The following is a 25341-nucleotide window of genomic DNA, read 5'->3' on the forward strand; positions in this document are numbered from 1 at the left end:
ACAATGGTATGCGCCGCATTGAGCAGCGCAGATGATGCGGCAGGGCGCAGCTACAGTGTGTCAATTAAAGAGGGCTTGTCAGAGAAAGAAATACTGGATTAAAGATGACAATCTTCCATACTGAATAAAATATAATATACAGTAGTAGTCTATTAAGAAATACAGTCCCATCGGTTTAGAAGTGTCCAGGATCCACTTGTAGTTTCTCAAAGAAAGGATATCAGTTGAAATAAAATATATGTTATCACATATAGTAAAATATTATTTATTTGAAACTTTCAATGACCTTGCTTTAATTTTACTTAATTTTGGATTATAGTGATATCAATACTAAATCATGGTCTGAGTAATAGGTGTCTCTAACTCCTTACGTCATACGCAGCTACGGCATACGCATAAAACGATCCAAGTAACCACAGTATACTACTTTCCAACTTACAAATTACATATACACAACTTACATATACATACATGTATATTATGTAATCTGAAACCAATGCCATATCAAGCACAAATTAATCATTACATGAAGATATGTACCAATGGTGACGTAATAAAGATATGTTTCAGTGCCGGGTGGATTAAAGGAAATGCCTCTATGTATTATGATATGTATATGTAATTTGTAAGTTGATTAGCAGTATACTGTGGTTACTTGGGTCGTTTGATGCGTATGTCCCGTAGCAGCATATGACGTGATGAAGATATGTATACCAATGCCTGCAGTGTGAAGTGAGGGGCGCTAATAATTATATTAAAGTCTAACTCATGTTGCTATGGTTAGGTGATGTAATAATGATGTAAAACAAACATTAAATTATCTTTATTGTTAATGGGATTTAATGTTTGTGTTAGGGACAAAACAAACATTTTCTCTTCATTGTCAATGGAACAAAACACAAACATTAAACCTGTATATACTGTGTAGATACATAGTAACAAAAATACTGTGCAGGGAAAGGAAGAAGCCAGCTGGCTTATCATTTTCTGTATGGAAGAGGTCATTGATTAAACAGATTAAAAGTTCAGTAGAACGATACAAGAGTAAAGACTACAATTTGTCAAAGGGAGCAGCTGTGCAATAAAGAAATAGAAACACAGAGACTGCACAAAAAGGGGAATAAACAATAAAACAAAAGAAAATATAACACAAACTAAATCATGTAAACTACAGTGAGAAAGAAATAAGATATTTCTTTAGATGTTTCTTGAATATATAAGGATAATGAGGACTTAAGTGATGCATGTAAGGGATTTCCATAAAAGAGGGCCTCTAAATTTGATGAATGATTGATGTTTGGAAGTACGACAAAAGGGTAATTCAAAATCATCTCTTTGCCTTGTGGGGTAGGAGTGAATGTCAGAAGTAACACGGAAAGATTTATGAAAAGAGGGAATGTCTTTGTGAATAATTGCCCGAACGGCCAAGGCTCCAAGAATCGACAGTCCAAGATCGAATGTAGATATTTTTTGGTATTTTTTTACCTCAAAACACAGAGCGAACGACCCATGCTGAATTTGACTATGCAGGCAAAAACAATACTTCCAGAATAAAGGCTTATCAACAATACACTTTCAAATAACAGAAAGTAAGAAATGAACACTTGACAACTAAAGGAAGGAAAAAGGAAAAACAACAAACCAAGAACTTAAGAAACTGAAAACAATATGCCTTCCTGGAAGGCCCTGGCAGCTCTCCCCTGGAGTTGTCTCCTTTGTTAGTCTCAAGCAAAACTGAACATTTTCCACTCAGGATTCCCTCCCAAACATTTCCCCAAGCCTCCCTTATATACCAGGTGAGACCCACCCACAATCTACTCAAACAAGGTAAACCATGACCCATATGAGTTAGGCCAACTATACAATTACACATTTCCTTAATAGAGTCTGAATGTTTTCCAAGGCATCAAATAAAACACAAAACTATTATAATAGCATTAGGCAACACAGATAAGTATATGATGCTACACATGGCCACACCTCCAAGGAGCACACTGCACAGCTGCTTCCATTCATTGACTGTGATAGTCAATGAATGGAAGCAGCTGTGCAGTGTTTGTAATGTTCAGTTTTACATTGTGGAGTCTTCTAGTGTCTATAGGGCACGGGTTCCGTCACAGTCTTGTTTGCATTTTTTTTTAATCTAAACATAAATAAACAATTTTTAAAAACTTTGTCAATAGGTAATAGTGAATATTTAATAAAGAGTGTAGCAGATGGCTCATACCTATTTGAATGTGAAATAATTTGGTAGATGGGTAAATACAGAGCACAGGGAGGCCTACATGTTTTGCTCAGAGACATTTCGACTGAGCTGGGCAGGGGGCAAACCGGGAGGTCCGATTCCCAGACGGGCTCTCTAGCCATTCAGTTATTTCCACCCTATAAACATTTATTTTAGCAGATGATGGTTTTTGACCCATCGATTTCTGGTTTATGAGCTCAGTACTCTTTCACTGCGCCAATCTGCTCGATAAATCATGTTATCGTGTTGCATAAAAACACATGGGCGGTTAACCAACAGCATAAACATACTAGCGAAATATTCTATTGGAGACTTGTGCATTCTCTTAAAGCTTGACTGCCAAACCAAAAGAGTTTTTGGCAGCTAAATGAGCTTAGGCTCCTGACACGTTTTCTCTATAATCTTTTTTAAAGCTTTTAATCCAGTGTGCTACTTGATTCGTGCTACTTATGACAAGTTAAGTGGACAAGCAGCCAAACGCTGTGGATGTTTTTGTTTACTCTGTAGCCTACCTTTGCCTACTCTCTTTGCTGTGCTTGAATCAGCCTAAGCAAGTGACAAAGCTGCTTTGGATCAACAAGGCCCCAGGTGATCTCTTCAGTGTTGGAAATCCATCCATTACAACTTAAACAGCGGGAACAAACAAAATAAATCATCATATGATGAGGATTTGAGTAGTCTCTGATCAGTAGACCATGAATAATGGAACAGCATATGTTATTATTAGATTAACAGACAAACTTCATGTCCTTCACCAAAACTATCCTGGAATGTACAAATTAGCCCTAAACCTGTAGTTAAAAACAGTTTATGTAAATGAGAACATATTATATAGGAAGTTACAGAATATCTGCTGCATTACCTACAACAGGCCACGAAAACCTCAGCAGATTGTGAAAATCATACGTGTGTGTGTGCGTGCACGATGTGTGTGCTTGCGTGCATGTCACTTTTCAAGCCCCTGTGTGGGTTTTAGGCAATTATCCTTCACATTCACTTGCAAATTATATATTGTATATTTTATTTTATTTTAGATGCCTAAATGAAGAAAATAAATGAAATAAAAAGCTTTTGCCTGGACACAAATTGAATACATCTGCAAAAATAATTATCAGGTGAGGTGAGAGAAAAGGCTTAGAGTAGAGAAAATAAACTAATATCTCTCAAAATAAATCCTCACTACACATGCACATGTGGTGGAATTTGTAATCGCTGAACAGCAAATTGAATACCAGGAAGGCTTACAGTCTTACAGCCTTCAGACTATACTGTACTGTGTCTGTGTTCAGTTGTGACGCATAATTTAATTACATAGTTTTAAACAGTGGGGTCCAGAGGTTCCGGTGAGGCACCCCAAGTCCGAAACGGTTGAGAAATGATAAAGTTGCCGTGTTGGGGAATTAGCAGACAACACTCTCACACAAGTATAGTGGTATTCTCCATCCCTCCTTCCCTCCCTCTCTTTGTCTCTTGCATGCATGCACGCTCCACATTGTAATAGCACAGTGCAACACACACTCTCTCTCTGTTTTTAGCTCAGCAGCGCTACTTTTTCACCTGTTGGTACCCTAAACAGACAGACATATACATAGGGGCGGACATTGCTGATCCTTGAAGTAGTTGCACCACCAAAAAAAGCTAAACAATATAATACAATATAGTTATAGTGCTCAGTGTGAACAGCCTTTAATACGTATTAGAATATTGGACTTTGGTGCAATAATAGGAGAATGCACCCATGTTTAACTGTGTTTCACGCTACCATGGTTTCATCTGCTTGTTTGAGTAAATGGTGCGCTGTGACTGGCCAGTCGCTGTGATTGACAGCCTACAGCTAAACCTAACCCTAACCTTAACCTCAGTAAAACTATACCTAAACCTAACCTCAGTAAACTATACCTAAACCTAACCTCAGTAAAACTAACGCAGTGTCTGGGGGGCGTTTCCAAGAACCCGAATCCGCAGATGAAACCATGCAAGCGTGTTTCACTGTTCACTTCATCGATCATCACGAGGGTTCCTATAATATTACAACGTTTTCCACTAAACTCCCTGGATTTGCACCACAGCTAATTTTCAATAGTAGTTCTACTGTACCGTACTGTACCGCACTGTAGCGTACTGTACTGTACTACCCCATACTGTATTGTACCATACGGTACTACTGTACAATACTGTACCATACTTTTCCGTACTGTACCATACTTTTCCGTACTGTACCATACTGTGCTGTACTGTACTGTAGCAGACTATTGTACTGTACCATACTGTGCTGTGCTGTACTGTACAATACTATACCGTTCTGTACTGCACTGTACTGTAGCTACTGTACAATACTATACCGTAACCGTACTGTACTATACTGTACTGTACCATACTGTGCCATACTATAAACGATAAACGGGGTGCGATAAACGGGGTGCGTGGGTTTTAATTAGGGTGGCAGGATGCAGGCTCAGGGGTCAATAGGTCCTACTCTCACAGACAGGGGTCAATGGTCCTACTCAGACACACACACCCCACACACACACACACACATACACACACCTGTTGATTGGAGCCGGTGTGCACCGCTAAAAAAGACAGGGCCAAAGAATACATTTCTTCTCATAACCAGACAGTTGCCTTGTGGTTAGACAGAGTGTCCACCCTGAAAGGAGGTCGGGGTTCGATCCCCGGCCGGGTCATACCAAAGAATACCAAAGACTGTAAAAATGACATACTAACAGTCAAACAGGCACAACAAACAGTCAAACAGTCAAGTCCGACACACTACCTAAACCTAACCTCACAGGAAGCCATGGGTTAGTTTTAACCTGCCACAGGTTAGTTGTAACCGGCCACACATGTCGGGAGCGACGGTGTTATCGGACTAATGCATGTCGGACTATGTCTAACAAACGTATGCACCCCTCCAATGCCTCCCTGCTTGGCACTCAGCATCAGCTCAACGCTCCAAGAGATAGGTCAAATGCGGAGAGCAAATTTCACTGCGGTAACGTGTGTGACAAATAGTAGGACATTGACATTGATAAGCCTGTCCAGACTGCTGATGATGTTAATGTCCTTAGAGAGGGAAAATGAAGACCTTTATCCAGTGGCTTTGCTTGATGATATATGGCTATGCCATAATTGCTATTTAATACAGGACATTGCCACAAAATGTTAATTAATCTCTAATTCATTTAGATTCTGATAGCATTGTAAGATATTACATCAAGAATATATCAAGCTATTAATCAAATCCTTGTAATCTGTTATTGCAATGTAGTAATATAAAATAACCAGTAAGATGCCCTGAGGGCGAGAAGCGACCTCGCCTTAATGGGCGAGGTCGCGTACTGGCCATATATGGAGCGTGTCTTGAGTGTACAGGGTTTGATGAGCCGTGTTTGAGGTTTGATGAGGTCAGATCAACATATGGAATGTCAGAACGGGTCAGCTCCATATATGGAGATCTAAGGGCGGTGTGGGCAGTGTATTTGTTTTCCTACATTTTTATCCCACGTTTTGCAACCCATTTTTTCACCCAGTGTCAATTATCTAACGTAATCCTGGGCGCTACACTGAGGACTGACCTCATGCCTCCTTCTATGCATGAGGAGTCCAAGCTGCTTCTTTTCACCTGACAGGGATAGTTTACCCGGCCGGACATAGCACCTGGTAGAAACACGCTATTCCGACCAGTTCCTTTCCCCTCCATCAGCTGCCCCGGCTGGCCAGGGGGACTGCATGTTTTTGTGAGGGTACCTACCCTAGGGGACACGGGGAGAATATGCAAACTCCACACAGAAAGGCCCTTTCGACAACCTCGCCTGGGGTATGGGCACTGATGACGCGGAGGATAGAACACGCCCCCAGCGGGTATCGAACCCAGGACCTTCTAGCTGTGAGGCGACAGCACTACCGACTGTGCCAGGGGGGGCAGTGTCTTGAGTGTACAGGGTTTGATGAGGTCTGGCCATATATGAAGTGTGTCTTGAGTCTACAGGGTTTGATGAGGTCAGATCAACATATGGAATGTCAGATCAGGTCAGCTCAATATATGGAGATCTAAGGGTGACAGCGGGGGCAGTGTCTTGAGTGTACAGCAAGCCCCCAGTAAGGATATCCAACGTTGAAGCTGCCACTACCTACTGGCGAAAAGAGGAACTGCAGCACTTTCATGGAGGTGGACGGACGTTTATGATTTCATTTGCGTCAGCACATGACGTTTGAGGTCCGGGCTTAACTTCCGGCAGTCTTCCGGATGCTTCAAAACGCCACTTACCAACTTCCAATGAAATGAATAGCGGGGCTAACGCTCCGGTTCGGTCTCCCTTTTATTACTCTATGGTGTACACTGTACAGCCCCAGGTAGGGCTGGGCCTTAATTTTCGGGCTTGTTGAGAACTCTGCTGGCTGCCGGGCACGGCATTTTTTATGCGATTTTCGATGCACTATACGTGCCTACTCAATTAAAGCGCTATACAATGGTCCATTCATTCATACATTGGGAGGTGAAGCGGCGAACAGTCAACGCCAGCGTCCTCACTTCCCACATTCACACATCAATGGTGGCACTGGCAACCACTGGAGGCAATGTGGGGTTCAGTGTCTTTCCCAAGGACACTTTGACATGTAGACAGGAGGAGCCAGGATTCGAACCGCCAACTCACAGGTCATTGGATGACCTGCTCTACCTCCTGAGCCAAAGCTACAATGGACAGGACAGGTATCAGTCAAAAGGGAGACATCGAAGAGGAAGGACGGGTGGGGGACGGATCAACATATGGAATGTCAGAACAGGTCAGCTCCATATATGGAGATCTAAGGGTTTGAGGTCAGATGTAGAGTTGCTGGCCGGCACCATATATGCAGATCTAGGTGATGATCCAGTCTTCTCCATGGCTATCCAGGGTTTGATGAGGTCAGTGTCTTGATCAGGCGTGATGAACTGACGGCCATATGGTGGTGTGAAGTGTCATGAGGCGTGACATGTCACGAAGCGTGACGGACTGACGGCCATATATGGTGGTGTGACGTGTCACGAGGCGTGACGTCACGAGGCGTGACGTGTCACGAGGCGTGACGTCACGAGGCGTGATGGAATGACAACCATATATGGAGGCGTGACCCGACTGATTGACAGATTTTGCAAGTTTTCTTACGTTATATATTATAAATCCATCTAAAACGAAGGTACATTGATTGATTGATTGAAGTATTTATTAATTAACAGTTTGCAGAATGGGTACATTTCACATGAAAGCACAACTCAATACAAAGACTGTCTGTTACGGTGGACGACACACAGTAACAACAGGGTCCACTTAGAACATCCACCATATGTGCTTCCCCCAGGCCAGGAGGTAGCCTAAATAAAAAGCTCAGCTGACACTGACTAGCCAAGTTAAACAGCAAACCTAAGATTTTGATCTATAGGTTAACTCATGCCCGTACAAATTATTTATGTCAGTGTCTAAAATACGTCTGGGTGTTTTATTAACGGTGGGTGGCTGAGAAGGAATTATGTAAACATAATGAGTGTGGTCTGTCAGACCATTTATTATTTTGCTTTGCACAGGAATCTGAGCTAAGTGTTATCACATCATTAAGAACCTCTCACTGTAAAGGCAGTGATAATTCCCTAATGTTAAAATGGTTTGTTGATGTATAAAGATAAGGTGGTTGGGTTATTGTGTATCTGGCATGGGCTTGAGGACCATAGTCAAGATTAACTGAACTATATAAATCAAAGAGTTACCTGTTGAGGTAAGCATAGAGCATTGCGGTTGTGTAGTATAGGATATATCGCATCTTTTTGGAAGAAAGAACAGCAGCACTGTGTTTTGGAATTACAATTAGGCAGGTGGTAACGGGTCACCCGTGACATGGAGGGTCATCCAACCATGACCACATTGAAGGGCATTAGTCAGTGGGCTATAATTAAAACTTAAAAGAGTCAAATAAGTCACAGTCAGATGAAATCAAACATTATACAGTATTTTCACTCTTCAGGCCTCACAATGCTTCTCAGTGAGATGAGTTTTTGTTGCCACCAAGTGGTCATTCATTTGTATTACACTGAATGAAAACGTAAACTTATTTGTAATTCGTATCCGTATTGCCGTTATTGCATGGTAAGCTATTTTCCATTGTACATTGTAACATTGATAATGACACCCCCGAATAAAAGTAATCTAATTAAATTGAGTTCACAGGCCTATTTTAAACTGGTTACAGGTCACGTAACATCACGTTACATCCCAGGAACTAGGAAGGGGTTAGTTATTGTGGTCTTTCTCTATAATTTTGTACAAAGTACTAAAACTGCAGTACGATAATTATATACTCTAAGGTCTACTGCAGGCTGCATCCCTCACAGAGTGGCTCTTACTGTTAACCACTTACTTTTTAATTCACATCACGGCTACTACGGAAAGTGACATAGGACATTCTTTTTGCCAGTCGATATTTCGGTTACCCTTGACAACAACAATGTTATCTTCTGCTCAACTTTCAAAGCATGCTAACCTGCCTCTCATCTGCTTTAACAACCTCTTAAACGGCTAAACGTCTTAAACTTAACGACCTTAAACGCGTTCAACTTGAATTTGGTTGGTGTTCTACTGTTCTTGAAGTTACCACATTATGTCAAAAAATAAGGTAAGTCAATACTGTCACCCTTGGTGCAACAACATATAGGTCCTTTGAAAGGTTCGTTTGAAAGGACCGACGTCGGTTAGTAGTAGGCCTGTATCCGCAGCTGAGTTAGCTGGATACAGTGGATTCATTTCTACACAAAAACTAGTTTAAAAATAAGGTTCGCCTATGGCCTACTATTAAAGCCAGCTATAGAGTATGACATCATATTTTATCAATAGTTTTCTTCGCCTTGCAGACTGGATACAAAGGTTCATATGGGAACCAGAAGAGAGGGGAGCGGTGAGTCTGAATTTATCACATAAAACAGTGTCTCCAAGTAAACCACGCTTTTATGGCTTAATTTTCCTGTATTCATTAATTAAACCCCCCTGTTTCTTCCTGATTTCTCTATAGGGAAGGGAGAAGCTGTGTGCGCTATAGATGTGGTGTGCTACCTACTATCCAGGATGTTCTACGGCAAAGACCAGGCTGGATTGAGGTCAAGGAGTAAGTAAGATAATAAACTATATATAGTGTATCTTGTTATAACTTCCTTTCCACAAATTTTTCATTATTCATGGTATCTATCTATCTATCTATCTATCTATCTATCTATCTATCTATCTATCTATCTATCTATCACAGTGAAGGAGAGTGGGACTTTAACTGGTGTGATGTTGGCTGGCTGAGGGAGAACTTTGATCACTCTTATATGGAGGAACATGTGAGGATATGCCACTTTCGCAACCACTATGAGGTGGGTCAATGCCATGGCATTCTATAGGTCAGTATTATTTCGAAACGGTTAAAATTTTATTTTGTAACAGACTACACGACTAGTCTAAAAATTAAGGAAGCACAATCATGTTCAAAACAATGAAAATAACTAATTATATTTGTATTTGTATTGGTATGACCATGACGGGCCGCAGATACATTATAAACAGGGGCACGGGCCGCGGGTTGAGTGGCACTGCTATAGGTCTACTCTACACTGTAGAGAAAATAAAAGCATTTCAGGTGTAGGCCTATATGTTTAAAAAATATACAACAATCTGGTGGAGATATCACTGTATACTGTATGTCATCACTGGAATAACGTGATCGTAAGTACAATTAGTCATATGTAGATAAGATAATGTTTAATACATTTTTTGCAGCTCACACGAAAGAATCTCATGGTGAAAAACCTGAAAAGGCATCGTAAAACCCTTGAAAGAGAAGCTGGCCGCCTGGAAGCGGCCAAATGTGACTTTTTCCCCCGCACCTTTGAACTTCCCAGCGAGTATCACCTCTTTGTAGAGGAGTTCAAACGAAGCCCTGGCAGCACGTGGATCATGAAACCGGTAGGGCAGTGGGGGGATACAGCCATACACAAATACCGCAGCTCGGTCAACACTCCCAACTTTGTCTGCCCTCTAGCATCTCTAGATTTTTTTGCACTATTTGTACAGTGACTTGAGATGCCATGTTATAATAAATAAAGTTGAATTGATAGAACGTAATTGAATTTAGTCATGGCATTTCACTTAACGGTTTTAATGTATGTTTCTTCAGGTGGCAAGATCTCAAGGGAAGGGTATTTTCCTATTCAGAAAACTGAAAGACATCATGGACTGGAAAAAGGTAACATTTACTGTACATTTAAGGCCTATAACTGATTACTCTTATTCAATTTACCAAAATTAAAGTTAAATCCCTAGATCAACAGTACTTAGCTACTACTGACAGAAAGGGGTGGAAGGGTCTGAGAAATGAATTCTTTGAGCTCACATTTGATACTCATGCGAATACAAGCAGCAAAATGTTGGTGACATTCCCTGCAGACTGTTTTAACAATACTGTATATAACAATAAGATATACTAGGCATAGAAATAAGAGAGAAAGAAATCCAGAATGCCTTTTAATCCCACTCTATTTCCTAGTCCTCTTCTCTCTGTCTCCCTTTTACTCCTTCATTCTCTCATTTTCTTCTCACACACACACACACACACACACACACACACACACACACACACACACACACACACACACACACACACACACACACACACTCTGTCTACACAGGATGGGACCCGCTCCGAGGAGCAGAAGGATGAGGCCCAAGTGGAAAGCTATGTGGCACAACGCTATATAGAAAACCCCTACCTTATTAATGGTACAGCAATTAAAAGTCAACTTTAAATGGTATAGCAGACTTTATAACAGAAGTACAAGTGCTTTACTAACAATAACGTTTATAATGTTCATAAATAAAAGCAATGATGAAAATGATAGAGGTAATAGCCTAATTAGGCTTTTTAGATAGTAGCCTAATTTCAAACATTATTACAAAATATAACAAAGACAATGTTGCAACAAATAAATTGTTGTGTGCCACAGTGTGTCTCCACATATTTATTTTTAAGTAGGCTGTCACCAATGCAGTGGTTTTAAAATGTGTTTATTTTTGTATGTACCCACAGGCAGAAAATTCGATTTGAGAGTCTACGTCCTTGTAACATCAGTAAGGGTGGAACTTTGTAATTTGTGCTGATTCATACACACACCACCCTATGGCAAATCATAACCTTTATGTGTGTCTGTGTCTTCCCTGCTTTCAGTATATTCCTTTGAAGGCCTGGTTATATCGGGATGGCTTTGCCCGCTTCTCCAGTACACGATTTTCCCTCAGCAGTATTGATGACCAGTGTATCCTACTTCTTTGTCTACCCCCAGCCTTTATAAGGCACCATTCATTTTGAACAGATTATTTATATTTACTTTACAATGTGCATTATTGAAAATGTCTAGTCTTTCATCAAGCAGTTCCCATAGCAACTCGGGAGTTCTCTTATGAAACACTTAAGCAAGTCAGTTTACAATAGTCCACATTTTCTCAGAAGCTCAGGCCATTGCCAGATATACTACCCTAAATATGCTTCCAAGTTATCCTTAATGCCTCTATTCAGATGTGCACCTGACCAATGTAGCAGTTCAAAAAACTGCACCCGACTATGATCCTGAAAAGGTGTAACATTCAAGAATCCAACTTATAACATCACAGTTGCTGTTATGCTTTTGACAGCTTCTCTAACTACAGTTTTTCTCTCTGTAGGGATGTAAGTGGCAGATGCGCCAGCTTCGTAGGTACCTAAGTGCCAAACACGGCACAGAGACAGTTGAGGGTCTGTTCAAAGACATAGACAATATTTTTGTCTGCAGCCTGCAGAGTGTTCAGAAGGTCATTATAAATGACAAGCATTGCTTTGAGCTCTATGGCTATGATATCCTACTGGACCAGGACCTAAAACCGTAAGCACGCACGCACGCACGCACGCACGCACGGACACACACACACACACACACACACACACACACACATTTTTCACTTATAATTTACCAATCCACACCCTGTCAATTATGCCATACTGTACATCTCAATCGTTTATTGGACATCCTTGCAAGTATGTAATGGTCATGTCATAAATAACAACAAACATGTTTTCAATGTCCACTTGCAAGTATCAACTCCCCTGCCACCATAATCTTTACTCAATTGACTGCTCTCATCATATCAGTGGTTCAATGTAAAAAACGTTAAGTAAATGTTGAATGAATGTCATCAATCTCATCTGCTGTCATGATTATTCTCTGTAGGTGGTTAATTGAAGTGAACGCCTCTCCGTCACTCTCAGCCAGCAGTCAGGAGGACTATGAGATGAAGTATAATTTGCTGGAAGACACACTACACATAGTGGATATGGAGGGGAGGTACTGTAAATAACAAGGATGTCCTGTTTCAGTAGAGCTATTGGGTCTTTGCCTGTATTCAGGTCAGGTCATTCAAACTGAATGTGTGAACTCTCAGGGTGATAAGCCAAAGGCTTTCCATCTAATCCCTGTGAGACATTATGCTTCATTTATTAACAATTGCCAATCTACAGTAAACAATGTGCGACATGTTGCTAGAGTATTGTTGTTGTAATCGCAATGTCACCTTCTGGCGACTAAACTCTGCATGCTGCATTTTCTTTACCCCCTTAGTCCCTCTAGTACTGTAGCCTACTATCTAAAAATAAATGCCTGGCTTGGCCATACTAATTTCACACATCCACCGAGGGCAATTTCTTTTTGCACCGGCAGTTTTACGTCTGGCCACTGCGAGGCTTTAAAAATAAAGCAAGCCTTTAAAATAATCTTTAAAAAAGTGACCATACCTTTTACAACTGGGACACGGTATATCTGATATGAAGAACACAGAGAGAAATTTCTCATGGACATGACAGAGTTGTAATTATAAATTACACACTACAACCTCCGTCCCCTATCTGTCACACAGGCCAGTTGCCGTTGGTGAGTAGTCTCGCGTTGCCAGACTGTTGCCTCTCGCAATTAATGTAACAGGAAGCTTAGTTGATAGAATCCAAGAGAGAACGAGGATTGGATGGATCCGATGGATTGAAGCCATGCCTGCCTCTGTCCTTCCTAATTACCTATGGTTCTTTGTCTTAATAGGCTGACTGGCAGAGAGAAGAGGGTGGGAGGGTTTGACCTGATGTGGAACGATGGCCCGGTTTACAGAGAGGACATCAACATGGAAGCACTGGGCTGTTCCAGTTTGACTGTCAACACTCACTTGGGTAACCCGACTGCTGAGAAAACTATAGCTGTAAAAGATGTGAATAACCATCTTGGAAATTTGCAGTGTTGCGTTTACACCTCTATCCCCAATGCACTACTACACACTACAGTATGTAATAAGGATGCAAAATATTTGTAAACAGTATTAAACCGATGTTTTGTTTCCACAATTTGCTGACCATTTAATGGTGATACTACTACACATCTCAGTGGTTGTTCTGTCTTCCAGGATGTGTGAATGACAGGAAGAAGCAGCTCCGACAGTTTCTGAAACCGTTTCCTGTCCAGAAGAAGATATGATTCTTATAGTTGCAATCAAATGATGCAATTGTTGATTACAATTTATTGTAGCATCTTAATGAACTGTGATCTTTTATGTAAAATGTTATACCATAATTCAACAGCATTTTCACCTGAGCTATTTTTGAATGATAAACAGTTCAATGCCGAAATGAGTGCAAAACATATTTATTTCTATGGCCTTACAAATAATCGCATTCAACATTGAGAAAATACATACCATTATCTTTTTGCGTGCTGCTTGTCAACATACTATACACAATTATAGTAAGACCACAGTCCCTGCCCTATTCTATGGCTTTGACGCTTTACATGAATGTCTTGTGAGGAAATGCAGTCTGCATACACATAATTAAAATCATTGTAGTGTTCCCATGAATCCTGTGCGCATGTTAAATTACAAGAAATAAAGATCTTCCAATGTAAACACAATATTACAGACTATTCAAGTATGCAGTCAAATACTACGGTAAGACAATTTCCTCATTACAGCTTAACTGCTGGTGCACTGTAGATGTTTTAAAATCAGAATTGAACAATGATGCAGCACAATAGACATCAAAAAAATATACATTCAGCTATTTTGCTTATTCTTTTCCTATTGCATATGGAAATGTAAACATAATTGATAATGATGAATTAATGTCCAACACAAGAACACCTATCATAAATAGAAGTGGTATACAAATTTTGGAAAAATATGCATTTACATTCGTAGCAAACATTACAACATTCTTTCTTGAACGAAGGAAAGAGCCCCGCTCTAGACAAAATATAATTTTGTCAAAGAATACATTTCAACTCCATCCAAACATGGAAAGCCCTTAAAAGCAAAAATCCAAACCAAAGCAAAGTACATCTACAAAAGAAAATGCATTACAATACAACAACATGAATCGCACCTCTTTTTTTTCTGCAAGTGATAATCGAACACATCTTGAACATGAAGCACCAAAGAAGAGGTCTCTTCAGAGGTCAAAGAAGAGAAAAGCTACAACCAAAGGAAATACTAAGAACATTCAAGAACGAATACATTCAAACATCAAAAACACCTCCAATAATTTTGTGAAATCTTACTTAATGATAAAAATGTAATGATCAACTTCACTAAGGATTACTTAGATTCTTACTTATGAGTTGTGTTGTCAAAAGATAAATGCTTATTTCATACCTGAATATTGAATATTAATAGCATACCGACAAGTGACAAAAGACTACACAGTGCAAAGAAGTTCGGTTTGCGCAGAAGCCATCATATGAGTCCTATTCTGTAAAGGATCACAATGAGTCTTCAAGAGTTGAAATTATGTTGTTACAGTGCAGCATTACAACTCTAGAAGTACTTGACATTTTTACTTGTATATAATTCTGTTCTAAAGAAGAGCCTTACTATGATTTACAGTATGATAGCCACTTTATCTCTACCATAATGGATTATTACTTAATGTTGCCCATTTTAAGGCTGCAAACAACTGACTGATTTAGACTGCTGTGCAACAGTTAGTTATAACAAGTTAGTAATACACTGATTCCACATATCAAGCATACATTTGAAGCTCCACTATCTAACTAAAGCACTGTGAGCAAACAGATGTTTATTTTGCAAGAAAGTGAACATTTTTTGCTTTGCCGTTCTGCTTGGTGCCCAGTGTTGCTTTGGAGAGAGAAGATGGCTCTTTAGCAGCTCTTTTTGTGCTGGTTTTAGAAGCCTGGCCTCCCTCTGCCCTTTGCCAGTCCTTTTCTGCTCTCTTGACGGTGTTGACCTCTCGCTTACTTCCAGAGCAAACACGTTTCTCCACACTAGCGGCTTTGGCACCAGCAGAATCCTTTTTCACATCTGTCTCAGAGTTAGCTCTGACACGGCTTTTCCTCACCTGACTTTTGATGTTAGCAGTAGCACATGAATCCTGGGAAGGCTTGCGTACATTTCCCACCGCCTGCATGTGTTTAAGGTGACTTCTTCCTGCTGAAGGACTAACAGGGGTTTGGGCTCCACTTCCTCCTGTGGCCCTGCCCTCTGAGGAGTTGGCCCGACTCTCGCTGCTACTTCTCTTGGCCGGTGCCCCAGGCCTGGTTTTCTGCTCAAGCAGCGGGCTGAGCCGTGAGTGGCGCTGGTAGGCGTAGGCCGAGCAACTCCCATTGCACAGTGGGTAGCGGATGTGACAGTGGGGACACACTGGGAAGCGGGAGTGATGGGGCTGGACAGAAGGAGCAGGTGACGGGGGGTTGTTAGTATGAGCAAAGGGAAAAGCTCGTTGGCTGCTGTGCCTGACACCTTTTGGAGAGTTGAGACGAGTGGGCGGAGCTGTGTGGGGCCTGGGTGGATGGGGGGTTGTAGCAGAGGGGAAGCCCAGCGGCCTTGGACGGCTACCAGGGGGGCGGCTACTCTCTACCTGTACTGTCTGGATCTGAAGCCACTCCAGCTGCAGCAGCCTCTCTAAGTACTTTTCTAGTGGCCCCACAGGCTTGGGCCTGGGAGCCCCACGGCCCTCTGTGTGGAGGAACACAGCAAGCTGACGCAAGCTCCAGCTGTTAAACGGAGGGGGTAGGAAGTCAGGGTAACTGTAGGAGGGCTCCTCGCTATCGTCCCCATCGCCCACTGCCCCCCCGGGTCCAGGGAAGTCTGGTGGAAAGTCATTGGTGTTGATGACCTCGGCCCGGAGATTGAGGTGAGGGGGAGTGCAGGGGGTACAGGGGGAGGGAAGAATAGGCAACCTCTCAGAGTCTGATAGGTCACTGGCACTGTCAGTATCATCTTCCCTCTGGATGTAGTGCTGGTGAAGTAGCTCTGTGGTGTGGACTGGTGGTGACTGTGTTAGAGGTAATCGTGACACTTGGCGCAGCCCAGCTATTGGAGAGAGTGGCAGGGAGAGGGCCCGGCGATTACTTCCCATTCCACCCCGGTTGGGGTCTAGCTCATTGCATGGTGAAATTGGCTGCGGTTCTCTTTTTTCCTCTTTCCTCTGTGTGGACAAGTGTTTACGGAGTTTAGGTTTCAATGATGCTCCTTCTTCTTGAGGACTGAAGGAAGAGAGAGGTATAATAATCAGATTTGAGGACAGACGTGGGGTTTCAACAACAGTAAATTAATGTAATTCAAACCACTTTCAACATATACCTGGATAATTTGCTTGTATTTCGTGTGGTGCCCGATTTTACTCTCCCCCCTTTGGCTTGAGTACCCTGTAAACAATCATTTGCAATAATATTAAATGCTGATTCTTGAGAAGAATAGACGCAACATAACATGATATCACAGTCAATGTCTGCAAACAGTCAACTACTCACCCTAGTCTGGACTGTTGACACTGTGTCCTTATCCTGACCTGGCCCCGGGAGGCCATTTTTCAGCTGGGCTCCTGTTTTCTTCACCTTGCTACATTTCTTTACACTAAGGAAACATCAATGTTGGTTGTTAAACTCTTGTCTCTATAGAACCAAAGTCAAAATACAGATCATGAATAAATGAGTACTACCTGGTGGTCACTGGTCCGGTATTTTCAGCGTTTTTAACGCGAATCTTCTCTTTAGAAACGACACGTTTTAGTGTCGTAGATGCTGTGCTCTCCTGTATGATGGGACCCATGTAGTTGCAGAGTCGCAGGGCTGTTTCAGTCCCGTACAAATAAATACTGCTCTAGCTAAAGAACCCAACCCACATCTCGAATGACAAACACTATTCTTAGCATATTAAATACGTCCATTTTCACCAAAGTGCTGCAGTGCATCGTGCGCAGATGTCGATCTCTTACTTCTTCATGTATAAGCCCTGTTCGCTCTGGTGTTTTGCCGTCTAGTCGTGTTCAATCGCAAATGCAAATATTTTTTTAATGAAATGGCGAATTCAAACGTGTCTTTTTTCCGACTGTCATCCTCCTCGGCATAAAAAAATGCAAGACGATCACAGTGTAGCAGGATGCTTTTGTTTAACACGGACGTCCCTGTCAAAAGGGTTTGTTTACCTGCTGATGACTGGCTCCCTCCCTGGCTGCCAGCCTAGCTCAGACTCAGAGCACAAGAGCAGCAGCAGAGGTGGATTATGGAACTTGTAGTGCAGCTGTGAGATGTAATACACTCTAAAAGTCGAAATAGAGTAGTCATTTCGTGTTAATATGGTGCATTTGCAGACCACACACACACTGTATCGCTATCATGTGGGAAGAGTTCACTTCGTGTTTGAAAAAGAACAATAATCCAAATAAACTGAACTGTGACTGAATTAAATTACTCAATTTCCCACCAACTCCATACATACTGGTCCGTGACGCTGTAGTAGGTTGGGACGTTGTGTGGTACCTGCGCGCACATTTGCTGATCTCTAACAACAATGTTCTACTGTGTTGATTTCCCGTTAGCGTGAATATTATTTGTATATCTGGTATCTGTGCGGAGAGCATTGGTAGATATTCAAGGCAGCCCCAGCTGTGAGTGAAACTGTAAATGGAGGATCGAGCTTCGGCTTCAGCCTGCTAAATATTTGACAATAACGACATATCCTTGGATGGTGAGGTGTTGCAGTGTTCATTATACCGTACACGAATAAAGCCATTTATTTCACATATTGGCAGATAAAAATTTATGTAACGTGCACGGTGCAGTACTGTACAGTGTAACCCCTGCGTACGTACACTCTGTTCCATAGTTACATCATGTTTAAAGTGATGATGATGTTATTGTGTGTGATCTTGTCAACTGTTCAACTTTAACATAATGTTGTGACGAAATTACTTTTAATTCCAGCTGTTTTGAGAAATCACTGAATTGTTGAACTGATCACTGAACTGATGACGCCTAACTTTCTTTGTATAGGTTAATGATACCCACCTACACTGAGAATGGATAGAGGAGGGTGGTGTATTGGACAGGACAGGATTCCTTCAACTTCTTCTAGTACATCTGGCCACGAGTTATTTAGCTCCTACAATGTCTCAAGGCCCATAAGCATAAATCTGACAGAAATAATTAAGAATAACCAACAGGATGCAGTCAGGAAACCAGTTTTGATTCGTCCACCAACCCCCAGGGTGGACAGGATCTCTCCTCAGAAGGAACTGCAGTCCCGTCTATTTCTCTCTTGTGAACCCACGCCGAAACCCATCATTCGAAGGCGCTCACGCTCTCTTCCCGCAACACTTCCCTCCAGCACAGAGAGGAAGAAGAATCCCAGAGTCGGCGTGCGTTTCATAGACTCCCTGGGGCTTGACCTAGAAAACATCAGGTTCTTCAGAACTGGGGAGGACCCATCTGTGCCACAACATGTCAGCTTTAGATTACTGATGGGAGCAGAATTGGCAGACAAAAGGAGCTTGGAGATATCCTTGCCATACCTGAAGCCAGTCTTTGTTGAGCAGCCCGGTGACCAGCCAGAGTTTCTGAACCGTCTCCACCAACAGAAAGTGTGTATGGAGAGAGTCTTGTGCTGTGAACTGGGCATCATTGGTATTACTCAGGTCCTCAATCTGGGCTATGAGAAGGAGATCATTGTTCGCTACTCATTCACAGAGTGGAAGAGCTGCACTGAAACTAAAGCCACCTGGTTAAGCACCACCACCAAGCCCTGGGACGAAAGAGGAGGCCAGGTCAGCTGTGACAGTTTTCGTTTCCACCTTCCTGTCCCACCGTTCCTGCTGCAGCCGGGAGCAGTGTTAGAGTTTGCAATCCAATACAAAGTCCATGGAACTGAATACTGGGACAACAATGATGGAGAGAACTATAAATTACTCTGTCATAGCTACAAGTTGGCTGTGCCCAATGAATGTGCGGCCAGCATGGTGCATTTCATTTAGGATGATAATGAAAATGGAAAAGTGTGCTATGGGAAAAATGGCAGAGGTTGACAAACATTAGTTCAATAACTATTTGTTAGTTATCTTATACCTTTGTCATTTACTGTTAATAGGCTTAATTGCACTGATATAGTGCACTAATATTTGACTGTAACTTACTTTAGTGACCTTTGTAACCAGAATAAACAAATTCTATTTTATAGAAAACTGCACTTTATTGTAGTGGTATTTAATGAAAAGTAATTGGGTATATAGTATGTTGTGTGTAGCACTACTGAACAATGCACATTCTTCCACAGTTTGGACTATAGTTATCTAGTCCTACTTTAACATTAATTCCTATACAGCAGTGAATGCTGGTCTTTTGCTGGACCCTGAAGCCAATCCTGCAGAAGTCTCAAGATGGGTACTACTGTACTACACCAGAATGCTGTGTGCAGGCGTACAGTGCTTAACAATAACATCAGCAAGAGTACACATGTTACCAACAAGAATCTGTATGATGGAATGCCATGGGTGAGCCAGAAAATAGCAGCCAGGAGAATGAGACTATAGCAGGACACTGCCAAAGACACCAAGAGCTGCCAGCTAGCAAAGTAGTGTGTGGGAACCAACACACGTCCCAACACACGTCCCACATTAACAAATCTGGATTTACTCAAGAACGACGCAGGAGCGCAAACAAAGCACCAACGAGCTGGCCAGATGTATAGAGAACCGGGATGACTGGAAGCGACAATGGAGGGCTCGTCTGAGGACAACCGAGAGATAGAGAGACTTTAACATTACCTTCCTAAGTGGATTGATGAAGTACAGTATAGTCAGAAATGGTCAGAATTTATTGAAGGGATAGCCCCTTGAGATGCAGCATCTCATTTTAGAGGGGGTCCCATATACAGGGAAAAACATTTACATACAGTACAGTGCAGTTACACAGATAGACAGTGCACAATAGACAATACAGACATGTACAGATACAGTTAGCTTGTTCATCCTCTCCCACCCACTCCCCCATCCCCCAACTCTTTTTGGACAGGCATATTGAGACTAGTACAGTACAGTGATTTGGAACAGGGGTCAGAAGTAAACAGCAGTACGGGCAGTGTTAGTAGCATGAACAGGTTGTTTTGAGGTGTGAATACAGAGAAGTCCTGAAGCGGCCGAGAGAGGTCACAGATTCCAAGCCAAACATCCAAACTATGCAATATATATATACACGTTTTTTTTTTTTTACATGGCATAATAATAAATGAACAATGTTTCTTAGATTAAAGCACACTAATTGATATTAATTATCTTATCAGTCAGTGTATTGTTTTCTTGCTTGGTGAATTGTGCCTGACAAATGTTAAGCTCTATGTTGCCAATACAACATCACATTTTTAATATAATGATGGGTGGGTTGAAGTGGTCTCCCTGTCTTATATATAAAATGCATTTTCACTGTTTCAGGTGGGTTGCCACATTTGTACCTGTGTGAGTTCTGCTCTCTGTCCTGATTGGATAAAATTGGTATACTGAAAATTACATTTCTGTTTATTAATTAAAGAGCTGGAAAGACAGGGATATTTTTTATAGCAGATTAGACCCCAGTGACCACTATCAGAATACCGGTATATAGAGCTATTTAATTCTTTTTTTTTTAAATCACTTACACTACCTTTAAGGTTGTTATTATTACTACTTCTATTATATTATTATGAATTGTTATTATTTTACATCGTCAGTCCATAGTCTCGAGACACTGTCTCGAGACTATGGACTGACGATGTTAAATAATAACAATTTATCTGTCTCGGAGACAGATAAATTCAAAGGAAAAGAAGGCGCTGTTTCTCCTTTATTTGCCGATGGGTTCTTCTCAGTTTGGTCCAAGAAGAACTGGCGCGCTTCCACGTGCGCATGCGTCACATGCCAATGTTGAGTTGTGGCGTTGACTGGTAAGTGGTAATTCATTCTCAAACTAACCAATAAAATATGTAGAAGGACTGCGCAGCAGCGCTAATTTGTCATAACTCTGCACAATGTTACTCATAAACATCGTCAGTTTGAACTGACGTGATTTATTGAAGCTACAGCAGCTATGAACACAGGTTGGTATAAAAGTAGTATTACGTTTTACAATTTACATACAACAAAAATAGCTCGTTCGTTGTGAGCTTAGAGTAGGTTGTGAGCTTGTAGATCAGCCATTTTCGGTGTGCTACACCGTCGCACGGCGAAGTGTATGCGGCTAAAATTAACAACCATCACACCTATACCAACTGAACTGAACTGAACCCAAGCAGTGAGAGTTATCGATTTAACGCTATAACGCATTAATATTAGTTGACTGCGATTAGTGTTAAAACTTCAGTTGCTTTATTTTCATCGACAAAAAATGTCGAATTATTGATAATGCGCGCCATAAAGTTACATGATGAATGATTCAGAATGAAACATCCGCATCCGGATAACGAGGACAAGTTAAGCTAGCTACACTGAGCTTCAACTAACGCTAACAAAATCAATCTCTGCTATCGTCCTTTCTAAATTCCCTGGAATTTAGAAAGGGATCATTCTCAGAGAGAGATGCCGTCCAGCAGTAAAGACCAAAAGGTATGTATGGAATTTGGAAAACGCATAATTTTGCTCACAGCTAGCCCTCACATAAAACTTGGCAACTAACAAACCTCGCTTAACATCTTTATTGTAAATTAATGTCAAGGTGCCTTAATCATAGAATACAGATAATGATACACCTTTTTCATGTGAAGCTGGAGAAGCTGATTGATCAAGTATTGAAGAGCAATGATTACCAATACTTGCATTGGTTCTTGCAAGAGGACATTGATGAAGGAACCACATTCAAATGCTCCAAACAGTTCTTCACCAAATTGGACAAACTTGTCAATAAGGTTAGATTTGCCTCTGCAAATTCACTGTTATGCCTTTGTGCTACATTTTTTAAGTCTAATCATTATTATATATATTATAGGCTTTAGATGAGAAGAACACCAAGAATGCCAGTTTGGCCCTTAGTATCCTATCCAAATGTGGAAACAATTTGTCCCTACCTGGAGGGCAAGGGCTGTCAGGCATGGTGGCCCAGAACCTGGTCAAAAAGATAAGTATTTCACCACAAGCAACAGCTGTAAACATTACCTTAAATTAATATTTGTATGAAATATGTACTTTGCAAGCTGTTGGTAGAATTTTGTTTTTGTGTTGTGCACATGGTGCAGTGGTTTGAAAAATGTAGGGAGCTCTGGATCCAGGGATGCCCAAAGAGGGATGGGATGCTGTTGAATGTTGCTGAGGACTTCTTTGATTCATTGATGGTGAGTTAAAGCATTTGACTAAAGTGCAATAATGTAGGATGAAACACTTGAGATCAACCTGTGACATTGCACTCTGTTTTCAGTCAAGTAAGGTCAGATTCTCACCTAATACTTCGGTAGACTCAGATCCGTATGGGCGGGGAAATTGGGATTCTTGCATATTTAATTGGCTGCAGTTTGCCTTCACACTGTCATTCGCAGCAATTGGAAACGCAGCAGGGGGGACCTTTATCAATGTGTTCCATTCATAAACTATAGCCTACACAGTGAAATCTATGGTGATAAAATTACACTCATAACGTGCATGTGTCGTGCCGTCTGGGACCCCCTCTCTCTCTCTCTACGCACGCAGCCGCCACACACTGTTCTTTTGGGCATGCAGCACAGCGCTGCATGAGCGCACTGATATAACTCCCCAGTCCCACACAGTGACAGCACTCCATGTTTACGGCACGCACAGACAGACAGACAGACAGACAGACAGACAGAATATTATGTAGGCTATAATACACTGCAGTGTTTTTATGTGTTTTCTTAAGCAATTGATTAATGTACACGTCCTCATTTCGATCAGGGCTTCAGTCTCCTTATTCGACCACGTCTATCCACAGTAACGGGACATCTTTGCGCTGCGTAAAATATGCCTTCTCCGTCTCCAACTATGTTCAGCTCCTCACTCGCCACATTATGTTTGCTTCATTTCCTTTATTTACTGCGGATTGCATTCACACCTGCACCGAATCGTAGTCAAGTGCGATTCGAAGCGAAGCGAAACCCACGTTTTTGGGCGGAGTAAAATGCGGTTATTTGCTGCGCATTAGGATTCGAATGAGCCTTCACACCTGCCAAACGAAGCGCACTTTCTGACAATGCGCAGCAGGATTCGTTTTAATCGCAGCAAAGCTCTCTGGTATGAATGTGACCTAACAGTATGCTTTCCTCCTTTGCAGGTTGTCTGTGAGGCAAGCAAAGAGGGTATGGTTGACTTCTTAAAGTATCAGATGTTTTAATTGTGTTTCTTCCTCTTATATTACATGATTGGTTCAATGTTTAGTGCATATCTTATTAGGTTTAGTCTGGCCTAATTGATATGAAAAACTTGTTTAGTACTCTGATTGGTTCCAACCAATAGCAAATTGTTTCTTGAAATCCAAGCCAAAGAGCCCTGATACCAACAGAGGAAATTAATGTGCTTATTTGTCAACTGCCACAAGTAGACTCCAGTGTTTTTATTTCAAGCCAACTGCAGTTGGATTTAGTTGGTGAGCCCTGACAAGTTTGTGTATCATTGCGCACTGTTTTGAATGCAATTTTGACATATTATTTGATCTCATAAAGTGCACTGTAGGCAACAAATACAATATCAGACAAGATACATTACTTACAACTAGCTGAAACTTGAATTTAAACTATGATATATTTATGTCAATACTGTGTACAGCATTGAGTAGTGTCTTTTGTCACAGGAACATATGAAATTACCCAGTTCCTGCTGTATCCCATTGGCCAGTTGGTTGCAGACCCCAGAATCTACGTCCTCATCCAGAAAGAGGTGATGGCCAACAATAACCTATAGAAGATGTTGTATGGCATAAGGTTACATTATGATTAAATTCCTAACATTGTCGACATAGGCTATTCGCAAGCTCAATATCATTGTGGGCAGAATTCCAGTGGAACTGAAGAATGAAAAGAAGATCTTGTCATCTCAGGAGGCCTCAGACATGATGTATGTAATGGAAATGTGATTTTAGACAATTGTTGATAGATATTTGTGGACACATGATTTAGAATTATTTGTATGATTACACTTTTCTACTTACCGGTACATATTCACACTCATAACATTCACAGGGTCAAGCTGGCTGGACACGTATTGGATTGTGGGGGTAAGTATTTCAATTTTCTGTTATCGTATGGGCAGTGTGCACGCTGTCGTGTCATGTCAAAAGTTGTAGGGAAGCATTGAAAGCTGACAAAACTAGCTCGTCGAGTCGTCAGGTTTCGACTGTCCGGCTGGCGGAGGGGAGGTAGAGCTCTCTGACTCTGGTTGGCTGCTAGGAGGGGTTGCGGGGAGTGGGGAGTAGTGCTCGCAGTGAATTTATTTTGTCTAAATACAGAGCATATCCATGGTATACATATTGCTAATGCCGCATTCTCAAAATGCAGTGTCATCTCATTCAAACACCAGCTGTCAGCTTCTGATTGATTGATTGATTGATTGATTGTATTTAATACAAAAAGTGTTAACTGTTGACGACACCATAAAGCATTACACTTGTTTACAATATTGTCCACTATTTTCAATTCATCAGAACATTTAGAGACGTACAAATATACTGTACACTTCTATATAACAAAAAACAGTCATCATAAACTGAGGTAAAAAGGGAAAAAACATATACAGTGAGGGGAAAGTTGATGGGGGAGGACTCAGAC

The 25341-nt window shown here is 41.4% G+C and overlaps 4 protein-coding genes across 5 annotated transcripts in view; 3 read left to right on the forward strand and 1 right to left on the reverse strand.

The window, feature by feature from the left end:
- Nucleotides 1–8878: 8878 nt before the first annotated feature.
- ttll9 (tubulin tyrosine ligase-like family, member 9) lies at nucleotides 8879–13796 on the forward strand (the record flags this gene model as incomplete). The annotated part of the gene is made up of 14 exons (XM_083769189.1): nucleotides 8879–8893; nucleotides 9129–9172; nucleotides 9287–9379; nucleotides 9518–9629; nucleotides 10033–10218; nucleotides 10430–10498; nucleotides 10941–11031; nucleotides 11339–11379; nucleotides 11477–11564; nucleotides 11825–11883; nucleotides 11971–12167; nucleotides 12513–12626; nucleotides 13371–13495; nucleotides 13726–13796. 14 exons carry the CDS (start codon nucleotides 8879–8881, stop codon nucleotides 13794–13796), a joined length of 1305 nt encoding a protein of 434 aa, XP_083625315.1.
- Nucleotides 13797–13957: 161 nt separating this feature from the next.
- On the reverse strand, nucleotides 13958–17776 carry fam217ba (family with sequence similarity 217 member Ba). Its single transcript, XM_083769060.1, has 4 exons — nucleotides 17273–17776; nucleotides 17085–17187; nucleotides 16915–16979; nucleotides 13958–16817 (listed from the first exon to the last, which is right to left on the reverse strand). The coding sequence occupies exons 1-4, from the start codon at nucleotides 17380–17382 to the stop codon at nucleotides 15392–15394; spliced, it is 1704 nt and encodes a 567-aa protein (XP_083625186.1). The 5' UTR covers nucleotides 17383–17776; the 3' UTR covers nucleotides 13958–15391.
- A 439-nt stretch (nucleotides 17777–18215) lies between these two features.
- Nucleotides 18216–21050, forward strand: ppp1r3da (protein phosphatase 1, regulatory subunit 3Da). Of its 2 annotated transcripts, none has more exons than XM_083768756.1 (3): nucleotides 18216–18300; nucleotides 18606–20402; nucleotides 20759–21050. In XM_083768756.1, the coding sequence occupies exon 2, from the start codon at nucleotides 18632–18634 to the stop codon at nucleotides 19580–19582; it is 951 nt and encodes a 316-aa protein (XP_083624882.1). In that variant the 5' UTR covers nucleotides 18216–18300; nucleotides 18606–18631; the 3' UTR covers nucleotides 19583–20402; nucleotides 20759–21050. The 2 variants fall into 2 exon arrangements, with proteins under 2 accessions (XP_083624882.1, XP_083624881.1); XM_083768755.1 differs by having other exon boundaries at nucleotides 18231–18305.
- Nucleotides 21051–22153: 1103 nt separating this feature from the next.
- The window catches only part of sycp2 (synaptonemal complex protein 2), a gene marked incomplete at its 5' end in the record, with an annotated part of 30424 nt that continues 27236 nt past the window's right edge, over nucleotides 22154–25341 (forward strand). Inside the window, 7 exons of the mRNA XM_083769675.1 lie at nucleotides 22154–22180; nucleotides 22339–22479; nucleotides 22807–22902; nucleotides 23853–23877; nucleotides 24369–24454; nucleotides 24537–24631; nucleotides 24757–24791. Coding sequence (XP_083625801.1) covers nucleotides 22154–22180; nucleotides 22339–22479; nucleotides 22807–22902; nucleotides 23853–23877; nucleotides 24369–24454; nucleotides 24537–24631; nucleotides 24757–24791 — 505 coding nt within the window. The remainder of the gene's footprint in view (nucleotides 22181–22338; nucleotides 22480–22806; nucleotides 22903–23852; nucleotides 23878–24368; nucleotides 24455–24536; nucleotides 24632–24756; nucleotides 24792–25341) is intronic.

This window comes from Protomyctophum parallelum, assembly GCF_964188405.1.
Source record: "Protomyctophum parallelum genome assembly, chromosome: 7".
NCBI classification, from domain to species: Eukaryota; Metazoa; Chordata; class Actinopteri; order Myctophiformes; family Myctophidae; genus Protomyctophum; species Protomyctophum parallelum.

Coding starts and splice junctions, on each gene's coding strand:
- ppp1r3da (XM_083768756.1), top strand. CDS start 18,632: ATGGATAGAGGAGGGTGGTGTATTGGACAGGACAGGATTCCTTCAACT.
- fam217ba (XM_083769060.1), bottom strand. CDS start 17,382: ATGGGTCCCATCATACAGGAGAGCACAGCATCTACGACACTAAAACGT. Junction 17,188..17,272: donor ACCGGACCAGTGACCACCAG/GTAGTACTCATT, acceptor ATGTTTCCTTAG/TGTAAAGAAATGTAGCAAGG. Junction 16,818..16,914: donor AATACAAGCAAATTATCCAG/GTATATGTTGAA, acceptor CTCTTCCTTCAG/TCCTCAAGAAGAAGGAGCAT.